The sequence below is a fragment of the Brachyistius frenatus genome, unplaced genomic scaffold (genome assembly GCF_029030835.1).
Source record: "Brachyistius frenatus isolate BFR_SWC_R1_liver_20210118 unplaced genomic scaffold, ASM2903083v1 Contig_260, whole genome shotgun sequence".
NCBI classification, from domain to species: domain Eukaryota; kingdom Metazoa; phylum Chordata; class Actinopteri; family Embiotocidae; genus Brachyistius; species Brachyistius frenatus.
The window spans coordinates 25,895-45,000 of NW_027210859.1; the positions used below are offsets into that span (position 1 = coordinate 25,895).

General features: G+C 44.8%; 1 protein-coding gene across 2 annotated transcripts in view; it reads right to left on the reverse strand.

The window, feature by feature from the left end:
* wdpcp (WD repeat containing planar cell polarity effector) overlaps positions 1 to 19,106 on the reverse strand; it is a 74,702-nt gene that overhangs the window by 22,569 nt on the left and 33,027 nt on the right. For both annotated transcript variants that reach the window (XM_069721312.1, XM_069721311.1), the window contains 4 exons: positions 17,144 to 17,280; positions 13,723 to 13,914; positions 4,787 to 5,390; positions 204 to 392 (listed from right to left, as the gene is read on the reverse strand). In XM_069721312.1, coding sequence (XP_069577413.1) covers positions 204 to 392; positions 4,787 to 5,390; positions 13,723 to 13,914; positions 17,144 to 17,280 — 1,122 coding nt within the window. The remainder of the gene's footprint in view (positions 1 to 203; positions 393 to 4,786; positions 5,391 to 13,722; positions 13,915 to 17,143; positions 17,281 to 19,106) is intronic.

Below are 19,106 nucleotides of genomic sequence, written 5' to 3' on the forward strand. Positions count from 1 at the left end.
AAATATGTTGCTTTTCTGCATATTAGGAAGCAAAAAAAGGTCACAGAAAATTAAAGGCCGCTTAGGTCACAAAACTACAAACCTTCAGGCCGTTACAAATCATTTTGAAGGGCAAATATCCGTAATTATCAAACGGAACTTGTACGTCCCACAGCAGATCTAAAACCCGTCCACAACCTGGAGCGCGAGACCCACAGACGCACCCTCTCTCTCGGCGTTCAGCTGCAGCCTCAGCAGGTGGTCGGTGACGGAGGTCAGGCCTCGGTAGCACTCGTCCCCCGTGGTGCTCCAGTCCATGGCCTCCAGGATGCCCAGCGCCTCCCGCACCTGACCGCACCGCAGTCTCTGCCGCAGCAGCTCCCCGGCACCCATCTGCCCCCCCGTGAGAGCACCTGCCATAGTGACACAGAGTTTAGTGGAGAGGATATTAATAATTTCAAAATAAATGATGCAAATAAAAAGAGAAAAGCTACATTAAAAATAACAAAATCAAGGTTTGAACACAACAGGATCTCCAAGAATGTTGAACAAATGTACGGTAACATAAACTTTATATATGAAGCCCTCCTATCTGGTCTTATTACCTGATGTTTGTCTATGAAATTAAATAAATGAATCATTAATACAAAGTGCATTTTCTATTTTATCCTGACTACCATCACCAAAAGAAAAAAGATCTTGACCTTCCAACCATATAAGATCTTCTCTTTCAAATGCATTTCATTTATTGTTTGTTATTTTCGTAATACTTTACTGTACAATTGGACAATTTAGCTCAATTGATATTTTGAGCTGTTATTGTATTTTCATGCCTTTCTATTTTTTGTCATACTGGGGTCGAGGTTACAGCAGTGATATCAAAGTACACCTACGACGTGTTGAAACAACATCTGATATTTTCTTTCTTTTCTTTGTTTAAAAAAAAAAATTAAGAAGAAAAGTCTGTCAAAGCTTTACTGAGCAGCGGCGGTGATTCATCGACCGCGCAGAATAACCTGGAGCACTTACTGAAGTTAAGTGAGCGTCTAGTGGATCAGTTTAAACTCTCAAGCAGCACTAGATTAGTTAGACTGACATTGACTTGTCAATCAATTAGCCGGCGAGTCTGCTCAATGCCTGGTCAGTATCAGGTTCTCCATCAACATCTGCTGACATACAGTACGTCAGCAAAACACTGAGCAGACTGTGTGCTTTCTCATGTTCAGATCATTTGCTGAAAATATTATCAAAACGTGCGGATGAGGCCACATGAGGAGCTGCACTGAAAAACATCCCGACTGTGTAGCCGCCGTCGTTAGCGCGGCGAAGGCTGACTACGTTCTGTGATCTTTAACTTTGCCCGAAGACAAGAAGGTGACCAGAGGTGACTGATTATGCTTTTGTTTTTGCGTGTGCAGGTGAGCAGATTAGGACTCTGCTGAATAATGGAAGGAAGGTGTTTTGTGCCCTTCCCGCTAGTAGAGGTGTCTCGTTCTGAATGGAAAAAGGGCTGAAGGGCATGCGTGTGTTTGTACGTTTACAGAGAGGGAAGTGAAGGTGTTGAATGCCAGGGGTAATTATGGCCCATTGTGACTTGATCATGACGGTACATAGCATAACAGATGGACGAATCCCTGGCTTGCGTTGGGAAGGGCTGACGGTGTCTCAGAGGAGCCGAGAGACCAACCGACCAACTCAAAATGTTTGTTGCCGTAAATCTTATATGTCTTAAATGAAACTGGTCTGGCTCTATTTTTTACTTCCCTGCAAAGACAGGCTTGAATTTTGAAAGTGCCACACGTATATAACAAATAAAAGTTTAAATATTTACTCGCCAAAATTTGGGCATGACTAGCGGACAGCGTGTGTGATCAGCGACAGCGGTACTGTCAACAGGCCAGGCTGCAAGCAGGCAAAGACGCCACCGACTCTTGTCTAATTAATTAAAGAAGTTGTGTGTGTGTGTGTGTGTGTGTGTGTGTGTGTGTGTGTGTGTGTGTGTGTGTGTGTGTGTGTGTGTGTGTGTGTGTGTGTGTGTGTGTGTGTGTGCGCGTGGGTGGGTGGGGGTGGTACGAGCAATTAAAATGACAAGCTGGCAATTAGCAAACCCCCAAATCCCCTAAAGAGTGGGCTAATGTGGCTAATACATCGGCTGAGCGGCTTGTGTGTGTTTGTCGGGCGCCGCACGTGTGTGTGTGTGTGTGTGTGTGCGTGCGTGCGTGTGTGTGTAGGGGTCCTTGAGTCGGGCGTTGACGTCCGCTCTAAGCCGACTCTGCAGGGAGATAATGCATCATTGGGATGGCAAACGACAAGTCGGCTCCTTCCCACACCTGTCTACGCAAACTTCCGGAGTTCAGCGTCACCGTGTCGTAAACAAAGCAACACGCGGAGCAGGAGAACAAACGCTGACGAAGAACAAGCACTCGACAAACTCAAGCCAGAGGATTGTCATGACTAAAGCTAAGGTGTAAATTATGTTAAAATTGAAAAAGATTAAGCTTTGAAACTGTTTTTTTGAGGACAATCATTCAGTAAATAATATACAAATTTTGCGCAAACAGAAAGGACAAATTTCAAATGTCAAAGGGCCAAGTTATGGTCTCTGAAAAAGATCGTCGTTGATCTGAAAGAACCGCAACACTGGACGGCAGAGAGAGGGCGACTCAGTATTATTTAAAACCTGGATGATGGTGGACACATTCAGCCCGTCTCTCCGGGGACATATTTATAACGTTGCCTTTGGTTGTACAGGTGGAAACAATTTTGAGTCACAAATGAGATGGAAAAAAGGGAAAAATGAGATGTACAATGGCTGATTCATCTCTCACCTCTGCACAGGTGGCCAATCACAGCGTGACATGTTGAAAGTTACTGATAATGGTGGACACAGGCACTTCCTATCAAATGCTGGCACGGTGGGGGGCCTGCCATCAGACATGCAGCTCAGACTGACCATAAATCAGCTTAAAACTTAGGGCTGTCTGCTCACTAATTTTGATAACAAATAGAAGCTGAACTAATCAAACGACAGTTTGAAACCATTCAACCATTTTTATGTTACCTTGATCCCTGCTGAATACATAAAATAAAGATGCATCCTTTCCAGCTCTCTCTGCTTCTTCAAAACTAGCTGAACACCCAGTTACATAATTGTCCTTTAAACATCAGTAGTATTTCCCCACACTCCCGTCGCTTCAATAAAAAAAATGACTGTTTTCGCTGCGTGTCGTGCAGCACGTTCCCCGGTCTGCCCCTCCACAGCCTGCACCGGTGCCGGCCCAGCCGCGGCCAACGTGTGCCCAGATGAGATAACTCGGCACAGGCAGGGGGTTGGGGGGGGAGGAGGAGGAGGGTGGAGGGGCACCAGGGAGGGCTGCCTCCTATGGAAAAAAAAAAACAAGAGAACTTGGAGCTCGGCCAAGTCTTTCTTCCTCACCGCCTCCCGAGTCAGTCCTTCTGTCATGTAGCGGGCCTTATGAAACAAGTCAATACAGAGAAGGAGCGCAAGCAAACAAACAAAATGAGTCGGAGCGCGCGCGTGTGTGTGTGTGTGTGTGTGTGTGTGTGTGTGTGTGTGTGTGTGTGTGTGTGTGTGTGTGTGTGTGTGTGTGTGTGTGTGTGTGTGTGTGTGTGTGTGCGTGCGCAGACAAGCACAGAAATAGTGTGTGTGTGGGGGGGGGGGAATTATCATGGAGAAAAGACGTGCAGTGACTTTCTTCATCAAAAACCTTGGCAGACGATCAGAGGAGTGGAAGCTATTGTTGGAAGACACCCTCCCCTTTCCCTCTGCACACAGGCAAACGCAGCCCGACACACACACACACACAAACACACAAACACATCCTCCACCTTCCTCCCTCCACCCCCACATGCCTGCTTTCAAACTTCAGCAGAGAGCTGCGTGCCACTGTCACATCTTCTTTCCAAAGTCACAATTAAAGATGCTGAACGTGTGTGTGTGTGTGTGTGTGTGTGTGTGTGTGTGTGTGTGTGTGTGTGTGTGTGTGTGTGTGTGTGTGTGTGTGTGTGTGTGTGTGTGTGTGCGACTGTATGAGTGTGTGTATGCTCGTCTGTTTTGGAGGGTGAGGTGGCTGCTTCGGAAAAAATTTTGATTGGCAAACTTTATCTGGGGGCCCCGAGGGACTGCGCAGCCACTGTAAACGATTTATCGGAAAAATGCATCCCAGAATGCACCTGGGGGGCTCGTGCCCCGGGGCGATTATTGAATGACCTCTGAGAGCGTGACTCCTGCTAACCTTCCCGCCCGTCAACAAATTAACTTCCCTGAGCGGTGAAGAGGTACCAGGACGACCCGGTCGGCAGCCGTATTCACACCGTGTCAGATCCAAAACGGGGGCAGAGCCTCCGAAGGGAGGAGAGCACCTTCATTAGGAGGAGGTGATTGGGATGCTGTGGAAGGACTGTAAATTATTTTCTACTTAGCATTTCGATGAAGCATTGCATGTAATGTTAAGTCTATAGAAATGGGAGGATAATTAGTACAGAGGATGTTTATTTCTATACAAGGTTGTGGTGTTTAAAGGTGGGCGGAGCTACTTCTAGTATTTCATCAAGTAGTCGATAATCGATATATGACACCAGACATTTGCTTCCAGCTTATAAAATCTGCTTTAAGTTTTATGTCAAATTGAACATGTTGGGTTTTGAACTGTTGGTTGGACAAGATAAAACAACGACTGGAGAACTTGTTTTGGGCGTTTTTCTTTTGTTTTGTTTTTTGACAAATATTCCAACGTTTTCTACAAGCACAGACATGTAGAGCGTTTTTGAATCTTAATTTACCTACCCAGTCTGAATCTCAAGGCCGCTAGCGGCCCCCCATGAAAGACCAGTGTCAGCACATCTGTCCCCTCTGGACCGCCATTGACGCCGGTCCCCCACTGCAGCCCTGCCAGGCCTCCGGAGCAGCGCAGGTGCTGAGGTAGTCTTAACGTGGCAGCTGAAGCCTCCTCCTCCGCCACCAGTGCCATGCTTACAGGTGCCAGGCCCACATCAAAGCACATCAGCTCCTCCTGTCCTCCCCCTACCATGACAACGGCCCCAGCAGGGTGCCAGGCGAGCAATGTGGGGGGAACGGGGCAGGAGGCCAGCAGAGAGACCCCCCGTCGCTGATCGTAAAGGACTAAGGAGGAGTCACTTAAGCCCAGGAGGAGCGTGGCCTCAGAGGGGTGTCGAGAGCAGGAGACGGGATGGGACGTCAGCGGGATGCGGGTGACGGACAGGCGGTGCGGGCGCCCTCGTGCACATTCGTACACGCAGCTGTCGGCCCAGGACCCCTCTCTGGATCCCGGCGGCCCCGCAGGTGACTCCACTGTTAGCACCTGGTAGGGCTGGAGCAGGCTGAAGCGGCAGTCCAGGGGATTTCCTTCAGTCCGGACAGAGGTGAGGACCTGAGGGAGAAAAAGGGAATTCAGTTCGGTCAACTCGTGCACACCTGAACCGCTTCCCAGGAAATCTGATCCACCGTCAACATAAACTGTTTTCTTTTCTTAAGTTGGCAGAAGATTCACACCGAGGATGTTAAAAGTGATCTTCTGTGATGTGATGATTCTACATCACTGTAAGACTACCACCCATGGTTCAGACTGAAATATCCCAACAAGTATGAGATATAGAGCCTTTAAATTTGGTATAGATATCCAAGGCACCCAGAGGAAGAACAACTCTGTGACTTTCAAGATCCTCTGACGTTTCCCCTTTGCCATGATTAGTTTTTGACTGAAACATCTCAACAGCCATTGAGTGAACTACGATAAAATTTTGAAAAAACATTCAAGCCCCTTCAGAATGAAATATAGAAACTTTGCTGATTTCTCTGACATTTCTTTTAAATGGGCCAATCATCAGGTTGAAATTTCACTTTGTCTAATACTTTGTTTAATGACGAAGAACTGGAAAAACAAATATCATTCCCATCTCTACCTCACTAATATTAACATGTTTCAATGCTAAAAGGCTTGTTTTGATGGTGTAATTTCTTTTAATTCTGTCTGAAATTGTGTGGTTGAAGTATGTTGTGTTGAAATAAGCTTCATAAATAAACTGACTTTACATGACTAAACAAGATTTTGAGGCCTCTTCGTAGAGTAAATCTGTTTTCACTGTAAATTGACTGTAAACATCAATTGTAAAGTTGGAAAAAATACTTTCTTTAATACCACTCACTTCACTACAAGTCTACGAAGCTTAGACAAAATCCGTGTATAGAATTAGATGCTTTGACTGCTCTGTTATTATTTTTTTTGTCGGCGTATATCTTTGGGCCCCGAGAGACCAGATTTGTGCATGAGGGTGGATTCAGCCTTTATCACCTAGTAGTTAAGTTTCAAGTGCTGCGCAACACGGTGTAACCAATACAACCAGATCTGGTCATTTTAGTTGTTGTTTTAACATGTTCTTTCACTTTGTGTGCCAGTACAGTTAATGAACTACCCTGTTTCTCAACGAAAGAAGGAGGGAGACAAAAGAGCGAGAGGGAATGCGTGAGAGAAAGACAGAGAGAGAGAAATGAGTCATACCGTGGCGGCAGCCACAAACCACTCGGAGATGGAAGAAATAGAGCCTTCCACGTTGCTCATAAACACCCGGCTGTCAATCAAGACGCTAAATGATAAGAGCTCCATTTTAACTCAAGGTCAGCCACGTCTTCTCCCTGAGCATGCCCCGGCTTGGCACCCGGTGATAAACAACCTCCTCTGTTTACCTGCTTGAGGAGCCAAGAGCTCGACACCAGACATGACAAGAAACAAAAAGATATGTGAAGAGACCTTGGATTTATTTGACCAATGGTCACATCCAGAATGTAGATTATTCACTTCTTGCCCACAATCAGTCGGTGGGAGTGGGAACAATGACCCCGCCAAGCAAACATGCATTGACATTGAAGGAGGTAGGCCGAGTCACGGGTGGCACTGTCGATAAAACACCCACAAGGAGCCGGGAACAGTAGGTGGATGACAGGAGACAACAGCCTGTACTAAACAGCAGTCCGACAGCTCCAGAGTCACTAACAGAGCTTTTTAGGAGGGATTTCACCTTACCAAAGCCTCTATCAGAGCCCTGCATTGACCGTGGCAGCTTTGGCTAAATGAGCCCATTTCTTTTCGCCGTGTAGACAGAAAGAGGGATCGGCTGCTTGCCTGCCTTCCTTTCCTTTCGCAAAGCTGCTCGGACCAGTTTTTTGGCAGGCATTGCCAAAAAGGGACTTAGAGGGAGGAAGGCAGGTTTTTTTTTTTTTTTTTTTTTTGCCTGCCCATGGTCTACAGCAGGAGAGAAGCAGATGACTGTCCTCCTGAAAGCTTTTTTTCCCTCCTCTCTATAATCCCCCAGAGCTAGCTCCTGCTGCTCCCCAGGGGGTGGGTGCTGTGTGTGAATGTGTGTGTTTATTCGAGGCAGCAGGCAAGAGGGGCTCAATTCATGTAAAAGGTGGCGTATCCTTGGGGAGGGTGCAGTTCTCTGGATAGCTACATTTCTTGCGGGGACAAAGTGACACATGCATTAAAATAAACCAGCACGCAAACAGCATAGCGGGCGAGGGTCCGTCGAGTCCATCCCACAGAATGCTGCGACAGGAATCACAAGACCTACTTCTATGCCACAAACCCTGACCCCCACCAACCACATCTCATCCTCTCAGCTTTTCATCCCATGCCCGGCCCGCCTGTGCCCGCTGCTGCTGTGCCAGCATGCCACCATGGCACCATCGCGGGGATGAGGTGCAGCTGATTCAGCTCCGTGTCCCCCGACAGGTTGACCCTCCGAGGAAAAGAAGGAGGAGGACCTCGTCAGCTAAAGTTCAGAGGCAACAAGTAAATACTGCACTGGACTGGTTCAAGCTGTAAGAACCAGGAGTTTTGACACACATAGTTCTCGCGCATCCTTGTATAAGATGTGGAAAAAATGAACACGCATCCAACTCGAGTACGATTTCTCGTATCACACTTGACACATGTCCACAACTGTAGTTCATTTCACTGCTGCGGTTCGACTACAATTGAGTGTTTACTCAATTTCACAGTCGAAATTGGACACATTTAATGACATTTGGTTATTTTCACACCAACGCTGCAATCAATATCATGGATTTCCCTGCAGGACGGCTCGATTCTGTAAGTAATGTCCCTCAAGTAATGTCAACACCTTGATGTTACTTATAGGTTTGAAGATATTGTTTACGACAGAGATGATTTATAGCTTGATTGACATCTTATTATTTAATAAGAAACTTCTTAATCATACAATGTTTATTCCACAGTGTTAATTACACATCACCCTGGATTCCAGGAGATTTTCAGGCGAAGTTCAATGTCCTTTTATTAAATATCTTCATAACTTCCTAACATATTTAAACACCGTTACAGCTGCAATATTATAGAACATCCTCCTTTTATATCAGTCTATCAATCACTCTAAAAATAATTTAAACACTAATTTGTACCAACCACCATTTGATCATTAAATCTCAGTTATTCTACATTTTGATTTGAATTACAGTGTAATTATAAAGCAATCTGTATTGGTGGCTTTGACAGGTGCCAGGTTTACATACAGAACAGTGTTTTACCACTTAGCATGGTCTTGGTTTTGAGCAGGACATGAGTGCAGTGAGCTCAACTTGTACTTCATTGATATAAAATCACGGCCCTTGTTTCCCTCAACATGTGTCCAATTTGAGGGCAAAATCTTAATGGATGCAGTTCACACAGGTTCAAACTGCTGCAATAGACATTTGGTGCAGGAAGCACCCAACAAAGTGAGCATATTCTCACAGTCAGGAAGTATATTTACAGTCACGATGTTTATTAGAGCCAGCGCAGCGACATTTTGACTCCGGGTCATCTTTACAGCCATGCTGTGCCTCATTTTCTTTTACATGTGGACCGAGCAAAGGCAAGCAGAATGTCCCTGAAGGCAACACAGCTGATTAAGAGATTAAAGCAATCTGAGGACTTGCAGGGTTATGGGGTTTGAATCTCAAGGCACCATAAACTCCCTGAATTGCTAACATTTGTGCTCGTGTATAATCTTAAAAAAATAAAAAATAAATAACAGACAAATGATGGGACTGTTTACTTGGAGCTGAGTGTGTGATCTCTAAAACATGTATGCTCAGCTACCTGTACTAACCAATCTGACCACATAGGTTAATAAGTATGTTATGTATAAATATTAAAAAAATACTTTGTTCTGGGTATTCATTTCATATTACAGCCACACCAACTCCTTTCTTGTTGTTAAAAGCACCAATTTGCATCCCAATTTTACAAACTGCCACAATTTTAATCCTAAAACAACTGACTGAGTCTTTAAAAGAGGTGTAAAGGAAATACTTCTATAATACAGCATACACGTGTAGTCATAACACAAAGCTCCAGAGTATGCACCATGCAGCATCCCCAGTTTCTGGGAGCATAAGTTGTAAAATGATGAATACAGTCGAGAGAGGGAGCGAGAAAAGTGGGTGGAAGGATGTGCAGAAGAGAGTCAGAAAAAAAAAAAGAAAAAAAAAAAAGGGATGCAGACAGACAGAAATATGCACAAAAGATGATGAGAAAGAGTGGAAATGGAAAAGAATAAAGAGACAGGGAGTGGAGTGGAGACACAGAGAGGAAGATGCAAAGGGAGCAGAGACAGGGAGAGAGGGAGACAGACAGACGGGAAGAGAGCGAGAGAGAGACCTCTAGTAAGTAGCTTTCTCCTGGTTATTGGTTTCAGTGACTGGTCAAAACTATTCTTCTCCATTCTTCTCCTCTCTCTCTCTCACCGGCACCTTTCTTCCCCCTCCGTGGCGTGAAAGATAAAGCGGACGGGCCCAACTGTGTGGCTGGCCCTTGTTCACAGCAGTGGCCTTTTGAAGCCAATTTTCCAGCTCACAGAGCAGAGAAAGACAGGGAGAGACGGATAGAGAGAGACGGAGGGACTTGGAGGAGAGTCGAGGGGGTGCTGGGGAGAGGGGACGGGGGAGAGAGAGGGAGGGAGGGAAGGGGGGGGCACCCGGTGGGACTGGGAAGTTTTTAGGTATGTGAATTAGGGGGTTAGAGTTGAAGTACTGATGTGAGAAAAATGTGCAGGCTCAGCGGGTTTACAAGCCAAGATATTCCTCACACCTAAACTGTCATAAGAATCGGTACCACCGGACATAATTGCGGGGAAAATGACGTCACGAGACCCACGACTGTACGAGCAGGACTTCCTGTGTGACTTTTTACAAAGCAGTGAAGCTTGAGGATAATTCTGCACTTTCGATTCCACACCCGACCCCCTTTCATGGTACAAATGATTTTGCAGTGCACCTCTGAAATTGTGCCTTCTACTTCTATATGCTTCAATTCTCCATGTTCGGACTGTAGCTTTTTATTTCTTAGAAGCAAATTTTATGACATGAATTTAGGTCACTCTTAATTGTGGTGTTCTTAAAGTGAGGAAAACCTCTAGATTATTGAATTTCTATGCAGCTATATGTTCTTATTCTTGCTTTAAGTAAATAATGATAAAAAAAAACAGCAGAAATCACACAAATGCCGATCAAACAACTACTGCTTGGTGACAGATAACAGGATAGTCATACGGTTTAAACAACAAAACAACAACAAAAAGTACACTCACAAACACACTACAGAAAAAGCAAAAAGCTGAAGAGGCTTAAAGTGTGAGAAAAAAAAACAGATTTATCTGCCATTTCCTTTTCATTAAGATTATTAAATTGCAGGAAATGGCTTATGCATGTGTGTTTGTTTGGGGGGAAGGAGGAGGGAGGGGTGAAGGAGGGAAGCATGAAGGAAAGGATCATTAAAAATGTTAACCGGCTGCATAAAACGAACTGTGTATGTTTTCCTATCCTTACCACCACACCCCCAACCCCCTTACGTACTGTAGCTCCACTTATCAGCATGGGAGAGGGGAGAGAGGGGGGGGCATACGAATTAAGACCACATAGGGAAAAAAAAAATCAGACTTTTTTAAATGCCGAGAGACTGGCTAGAAAATTGGCTTAGTGCGGCAGATAGCGAACTGAACAAAAGGAACATATATATGAGCTTGAAGTGATTGAAGTAGCTGGCGTCGCCCGATGTGTGCCCGGCGTTTGATTCCCCGCTACGGCTCTTACATAAACTGCTCGCTTAATTTCACACCGCGCATCTGAAAAATGACAACAAACGCTTTCATTAGAGCGCGATGCCGCAGCCCCGCGAAGAGACTTTAATGTTCTTGAAGCGAGGAGGAAGGAAAAGGAGGAGAGGGAGGATGATGCAGGGGAGGGAGGGAGGGAGGGAGGGAGAGAGGGGGAGGAGGTGGGGTGTGGGGGTGTGTGGGGGGGTGTTGGGGGAGGCAGAGAGAATAAACTAGGTGAAGGAGTGTGATAAATGTGGAGAGCGTTAAAAAAAAAAAAACAAGAAGCAGAAAAAAAAAAAGAAGCAGCAAACTGCATCTGCTTTGATTATTTCAATATTCATGTGTGCCACCCCTCGCCTCCCCTCACCTCCCCCACCCCACCTCCAATCCCTCCCTCATTCTTCTTCTGTGTGAATTTGTTTTCCTAGCATGCAATTGGTAACGCTCATCTTTCCTCCCTCTCGCAGATCCTCTCCCTTCTCTCTCTCCCTCTCCGGTGTGGGGAATGTTTTGCATACGCTTACCGGGGTACGCGGTACGAGGAGTGCAGTTAAGCCCGGTTCGGTAATTTGGGATCTTTCATCTGCTTTCGGCACGAGGCCAATCCCACATTGACACAGAATGGGGTCACGGGTAGGGTTTTTGCCAGAGGCCGTGTGTGTGTGTGTGTGTGTTTTCAGCCTCTTTCTATGTGTGTGTGTGTGTGTGTGTGTGTGTGTGTGTGTGTGTGTGTGTGTGTGTGTGTGTGTGTGTGTGTGTGTGTGTGTGTGTGTGTGTGTGTGTGTGTGTGAGAAAGTGTAGGCGTTCTCCTTCACGCTGTACCACAGCTTAACTCTCCTGCTTATTTCATATGGTGATGCATGGAGGTGCAACACAGAGGTACCACCCTTGAGGTGACTAACGCACCATCCCCAATCCCATCCACGACAACACTGGTCGGCCCGAATCAGCAGCTTTGTTGCCTTTTTCCACTGTGTGTCTGGTATGTGTGTGTGTGTTTTTGTGTGTCTGAGTGTGTAAAAAAAAAACTAAAAAAAAAAAATTGCTTGAGTTCTGATTTGTGTTATTGACTTTAAGGCTTCAAATAACACTGAAAGTTTTTTTTTTTTTTTTTTTTTTAACTTTAAAGTTGAGAATTTCTGTTTGTTCAGTCCCATTGCGTTAGTTTTTCCTTTTCGTATTTAGCTATCAATTAGATGCAGTTTCATTTAGTTCATACAAAAAAGCAGCCATTATTACTCATTATCAGTTACTTAAAGTGATAGAAGGTGAAAACAAGGCGGGGAATGTTGTTGAGTCAGGAAAAAGAGAAATACCACGATTAAAGCAAGGCATCCTGTGCGACTGTAAACTGAAATTCCCAAATTTGCCAAACTTAATAAGAAGTTGGGGCAGAAAAATGCTTTCTGGTGTGGAACCTGATTTTCTTTGGGGATCAAGATGCTTCCAACGAGATACAAAGGCTATGAGGGAAGTCGAGGACCAAACACGTTTCAGCAATTAATTTCTACATCCATCCATCCATGTGTGTTTTCCGTCACTTATCCAGGTCTGTGTGGCTGCAGCAGCAGGCTAAGCAGCCATGTCCTCCAAGGCCTGGGAGATCTCAAGGTGTTCCCAGGCCAGATGAGATACGTAATCCCCGCAGTGTGATGAAGGTCTGCCGTGGGATCTCATTCCATTTGGAAGCGGTATCTAAAGAGGCGTCCAGCTCAGTGTGAAGAAACAAGTGTTTCCCAGACACTTCGGGGGAGAAAAACTCATTTTGGCTGCTGGACTCTCGGAGGTCACGGCACATATTAAGGGTGAAAACATACCAAGAGAGCTTTGCCTTAACATCCCTTTAACAAGGATTGTCTGGTACAAAACATATCGGTGCTATAACTGCACCAACCCACCTGTCCGGCTGACCTCAGGCTCCATCTTATAGCCACTTAAGTACTTGATTTACGCCACTTAAGAGTAGCAACTTGCTTCCCAAAAGCAGCGACGTGAACAATCCACCATTTTCGGTAAATTGGTCGATCCACTAAGATTATTTGATTTGTGCCTGAGGAGACAGCTCTTGCTCGCATCGTACGAGAACCCTGCTGGCTGATATTCCCGCAGTAACGCCACCAGAATCCATGAGGACAAAATCCTAAAGCTTCTTGAAGCCAATGAAGCGTTGTCTGGATGAGCAAAAGTCCTCCATCCAGTCCAGTATGCTGGCAGTTTATCATCTTTCATCACCATGTTGTTTGTACTCTACACTCTTTTTTAATCAACGCACAGCATTCTGGCATATGTTCTTAGGACTTTTATGAAAGTAAACAATAACTTAATTTGCCTTCAGAAGAACTGTGGCTTCGATTATTCTCTTGGATAAACAGATTTTGAGTGCTGTACTTTTATTTTGGCGCTTGTGATAAATTTTAAGAGCAGAAAACCTTCTGAAAAACCACACAGGAAGTAGGAACTTTTATGTTTTTGATATGTAAGGATTACGTGGAAAGCTGTGTGTGTGTGTGTGTGTGTGTGTGTGTGTGTGTGTGTGTGTGTGTGTGTGTGTGTGTGTGTGTGTGTGTGTGTGTGTGTGTGTGTGTGTGTGTGTGTGTGTTGTGTCTGCACCTTGAGGCCTTCGGCAGGTGAGCAGCTGATCAGCACCAGGTTGTTCCTGTGCGTGTTTGTGGGCGTCCAGGGCCACAGCTCCTCACCGGGCTCGTCCAGGTTCCACCAGCAGAGCGCCGCGTCCTGGAGACGGTTGAGACCCACGTGTCTGTGGAGTCTACGACCACGCCCACTCACCTCCACACACACCACCTGGACACACACACACACACACACACACACACACACACACACACACACACACACACACACACACACACACACACACACACACACACGAGGAGAGGAGAGTCAAAATGGTGCAATACAGTCATATCTTATGAGGAAGGGCAACTTAGCGATTCTTCTTTTTGGCTTCACGCTCCTCTTTCAGAACCCGAGGGCTCCAACACCTCCACATCTGTAGGCCATGATATCTCGGCTGTCCTTCCCCCATTCCTGTTTTTGTTGATGTCTAAGGTTGTTTTTTTATCTTCCATTATTAATGTCTGTGTGTGTTTTGTTCTGTCGGGCTTGTTGTTTTAGTGATGTGCATATTTTTGGGAAGGTCCGCCACGCTCTACGGGCCACAACAAAGAGACGCACAGTAATGAGCTCTCGTGGCGCTTGGGGGGGTACACACACACACACACACACACACACACACACATGAATTTATGTAGACAAACACACGTGTACATACATGCAAAGGCACCGATATAAAAAAAAGTGTATATAAACACTCACTTTTAGACACACACACACACACACACACACACACACACACACACACACACACACACACACACACACACACACACACACACACACACACACACCATTAAACAAACTGTACTCTCGATTCAGAAGGACTTTTAAAGCAGGAAATTGCAGGTCTTAAACTGTGACCCCGCCTTTCATGTACACCCCCCCCCCCACACACACACACACACACACACACAGAGAGAGAGAGAGCCCCATATTCATACAGGCCTTTCATACACTCTTTATCTCCAGTCACACTCACTAACACAATGCGCGCGCGCACACACACACACACACACACACACACACACACACACACACACACACACACACACACACACACACACACACACACGTTAATGACCTCCGTCGTGGTGCAGAAGAGTGGCTAGGACCTGACAGATAGAGGGAGGACAGAGGTGAAGCAGGAAACAGAGAGAAGAATAAAGGGTAATAATGAAGGAAAAGCTGAATGTTTGGGTTCGGAGAGGAGGGTAAGAAAAGAGGGAGGAGAGGTGACGGCTGCTTTTATGCACCACAGCTTTAGGGAAATGGGAACAGAGGAATAAAACATACTGGAATTAATGAATGAATGAAGCCCGAAACAAAACACACACCATATCAAAAAAAAAAAAAAAAAAAAAAAAAAAGGTAGGATAATTGGAATTTTTGTAATAGATCAATAAGAGGTTTGTGCCACAATAAATGTTTGAAAGACAGGAAAGGAGCATTCGGTTGTAACATCAAAATCCCACTAAATAGGCACATGGTCAGAAGCAGGAACACAGGGATGCCTCTTTAGAAATGAATTAATAAAAACATGTCTAAGTACAAAAAAAAAAAAAAAAATGGTCTCAAAGTCCAGGAACATGCAGAAATTAGTATATCGACAAGCTGTAATGTATGAGAGGAGCAGATTTGAGATGCAGTGGTCCATGTCTGCCCTCCTCGGCCTCCTTGGGGAGGGGGAATTTGCTTCGGACACAAAATATGACTGGAAATGATGGAAGTACATCTGATGATAAAGGGGAACAAAGAGTTGCCCCAAACAGCTGAACGGGGAGATCACTGACAGATTAGAAATGGAAAAGAAGAAGAAAAAAAACCAACAAAAAAAACCAGACAGAAAATCACTGGGTTAATGACACACTCTATCTCTACCCCTCCATCCCTCCATCCCTACCCATCTCTTCTCGGTTTTTTTTTTTTTCTTCTGCTGGCGTTTGCTGGTCAGCAATAATCAAAAACCACTTTCTGTGGGCCGGATTAGTTTAGCGCCACCCCACCCCAACCCACCCGTCCTCCCCCCTCCAACGCCCCCTACTCTCCCTTCTCCAGCTTAGCCCACTGGACCAGGGCGATGTGTACGCGTGTGTGCGTGAGTGTTTGTTGTGGGGGATGGGTAGTTGAGCGTGCGTGTGTGCACACGTGTGTGTGTGTGTTGCAGGTTGCATGCAGGCGGGTGCACATGCATTGACAGGGTTTGTGCAGGGGAGGGGGGGGAGGGGGGTACAATATAGAGTAGTGGTGGTGGTGGTGTGTGGGGGGGGGGGGATGCGTTATCAGGACCGTGCTTCTGGAGACAGACGCACGGCAGGAACGATTGCTTTTACACACACCGACATGCGCGCGCACACACACACACACACACACACACACACCTCGACAAAAGGGCCTGGCAGTAATGTGATAATGCCAGAGTTAGCGGTTAGCCAGCTAGTGAGGGAGGACACAGGGTAGGTTTGTTTTGTGGGAAAGAACAGGTCCGCACATAATCAGACCTATTACTAACACCTACAAAAAAAACCCCAACAAAAAAACACCTCCAGATCAGACTCGGCTCAATACACACCTGCATGAGAGATTAATAGACAGGAACAGGAAGAGGCAACCTGAATGTTAAAGGCTTTATTCCATTATGATTGTATTGAACCTTTACAAATTCAGACTTGCAGATAGAAACAGGACCTGGAGAAATACTCATTATGTGCAGATGGTATAAGGCCAAATGAATAGAGGACAGTTGGCTGCCTACTGTAGATATATTCTGTTGGTGGGTAACTAACCAGTTAACGGCTAAACTAACCAGAAACATCCTCTCCAAAATCAAGCAGCCTTTAATAGTTGTTACAAAGATCACCAGTAAGAAATGTTAATAGGTAGGTAGTTACTTTATTAATCCCCAAGGGGAAATTTTTTAATAGAAAACTGATTGATTGAAGAAATGCTACTTTATTTAATCAACTCTTCAAACCAGATTTGGTTGTTTAACTGGCTCTCATAAGGAGAATGTCAATAACATATCAAGGACCCAGCAGGTTTCTGTACATTCACTCAAACACACTGAGTTTCAAAGGGTTTTATAATAATCGTTTCATAGGTGTTTTTTTTTTTCTTCATTCATTTGAATGGTATGCCGCTTCCTGAAAGAGCGCGTGACCGAACTGTACCAGGTGTCCTTTGTTCACAGGTTTATCTCAATCACAGAACGCTCCGAACTGAATGTGAAGCTGATCCAATAAAAACATTTTGGAAATGTCACCCATCAGGTCAGATGAAGACAGAAGTTGGACAGTGATACGGGACCACATGTTAAGCACTTTTCTTTTCCTTTTTTGTGCCTCTCTTTTCTCACACACGTTACTCATGCACACTCCCTCAATGCGCTCCACTGTACCTTGATTTCAGAGGGTGAGAGTTTGTCTGTTCGCCTGCCAGTCTCCAGGGAGTCCTGGTTCTTTTTGTTCAGGTAGACTGCAGCCACTTGGCTCTGCTCCAGGAAGGACAGCAGAATCAGCCTATCGCTCAGCACCGCTGGGAATGACATCACCACACTTAATGTCATGATTCAGAACAACAAAAACAACTCTGTACTGCCCAGGTGAACCGTAAACAGTCCAAGATCTTCTTGCACAACCAAATATCACACACACATAAGCAGGATTTATTTATTTTTTTACTTAGAAAAACAAGTTAGGATACATTTAAAAAAAAAAAAAAAATGGTTGAAATTATTTAGCAATAACAATTCAATGCATACGGATGCATTTTTATATTCTGAAAACAACAGGAGCTCCATCAAAATTCGTAGTTGATCAGGTAAATTTGTGTTTTAAATTATCTTTATATCAGACTTTCTGGATTTTCCATGTCCGAAAGCCTGCATGAAGATTTTAACATTAAAGTTGTTTTTTTTTTCTTTTAATTTTTAGACATTTAACATAGATTTTGTAGGTTTTAACACAATTAGCAGTTTTAAAATTGTGTACATTTCTTGTGCACTTTTATTTTGAAGTTTCTGTGTTGCAGCATCCTGGCCGTTCACGTGTCCAGCTCTCATTGGATAACTGATAAAGACTCAGCCTCCTAGTGGAGTATATCTAGGCTGTGTTTATTTATACATTTTTGTAAAAAACTGTGATAGTATTAATGCTAATAGGCTAAATGACAAAAACAGCTTTGCAAGACTAGCTGACAAAGAATCTTTCTCTATGAATTAAGTTGTACTTTATCATCATTCATCATCACCCCAGTTATACTGTGTCTTAAAGTTTTGATTAGTTTGAAGTGTCTCAGATTCTTTCTTTATTGTCTCTCCTCTCCTTTACTACTTCGTCCTTATTCTCTTCTTTCTCTACCTTCCTGCATCCTCCTCTCCTCTGCCTCCTCTATTTTTTGTACCTCTTTCTCCCCCTGTTCGCTCCTCTCTTCCCCTGCTGTCAGTGTACTGAAGGCTCTGAGGCCTTTTTGTGGTAGAAGAACACACTTGATCCTGTTCAACTCTTCAGGAGCTGCATGGAAACGCTGATTAGCAATTAAGCCCCCCTCTCCTTCAAAATAATCTGTTTATGAAACCAATTAAATGGAAAGAAGGGAGGAGGGCGTGGGGGGGCGGGGCGGGGGAGGGGGTAGGGGTGGGGGGGTGGTTGTTACACATGTCTCTCAGATATCTTGCTTTGAGTTGAACGAGTAAGGCTGCACCCCGAGATTTAGAAATCTAACCGTCAATTAGTCGTGGCATGTGTGTATTTATAAACGTGCGCGTCCTGGTGATGATTACACTTCAAATCATCCTGTTGTGTGAAAAATTCAAATTAATATGCAAATATTAATGGGGGAAGACAAACACAGCATGGAAATACGGGGGAAAAAACAGCATCTTAAATCAGGTCAGTTGAGTCAGTCTGCGTTGAAGTTGGATTAAAAAGCATTCGTAACCAAAAACTGGTTCAAGGCTTAAACCGTAAAAAAAAACACAAAAAAAAACAGCCATTAATGATGCCGTAGCTTTCCGAAACAACTATTAATGCAATAGTAAGCGTCTTTGTAATAGATTACAGACAAATCAAGTTAAATGCAGTTTAGTATTGATCTCAATGGGTGTCTATAAACGGGATTAAGATTAATCCCATTCATTTCCAAATGAAGGAGGGGATGTGAAATCAGGCTGTGGCCCAATCTGGGACCAGGTGGCTGATTTAGAATTAAGGGCCAGACCTTCCTGACCCACCCTGAAACGCCCCCAGACACACACACACACACACACACACACACACACACACACACACACACACACACACACACACACACACACACACACACACACACACACTGTATACGTGTACTCCACATTCATATGT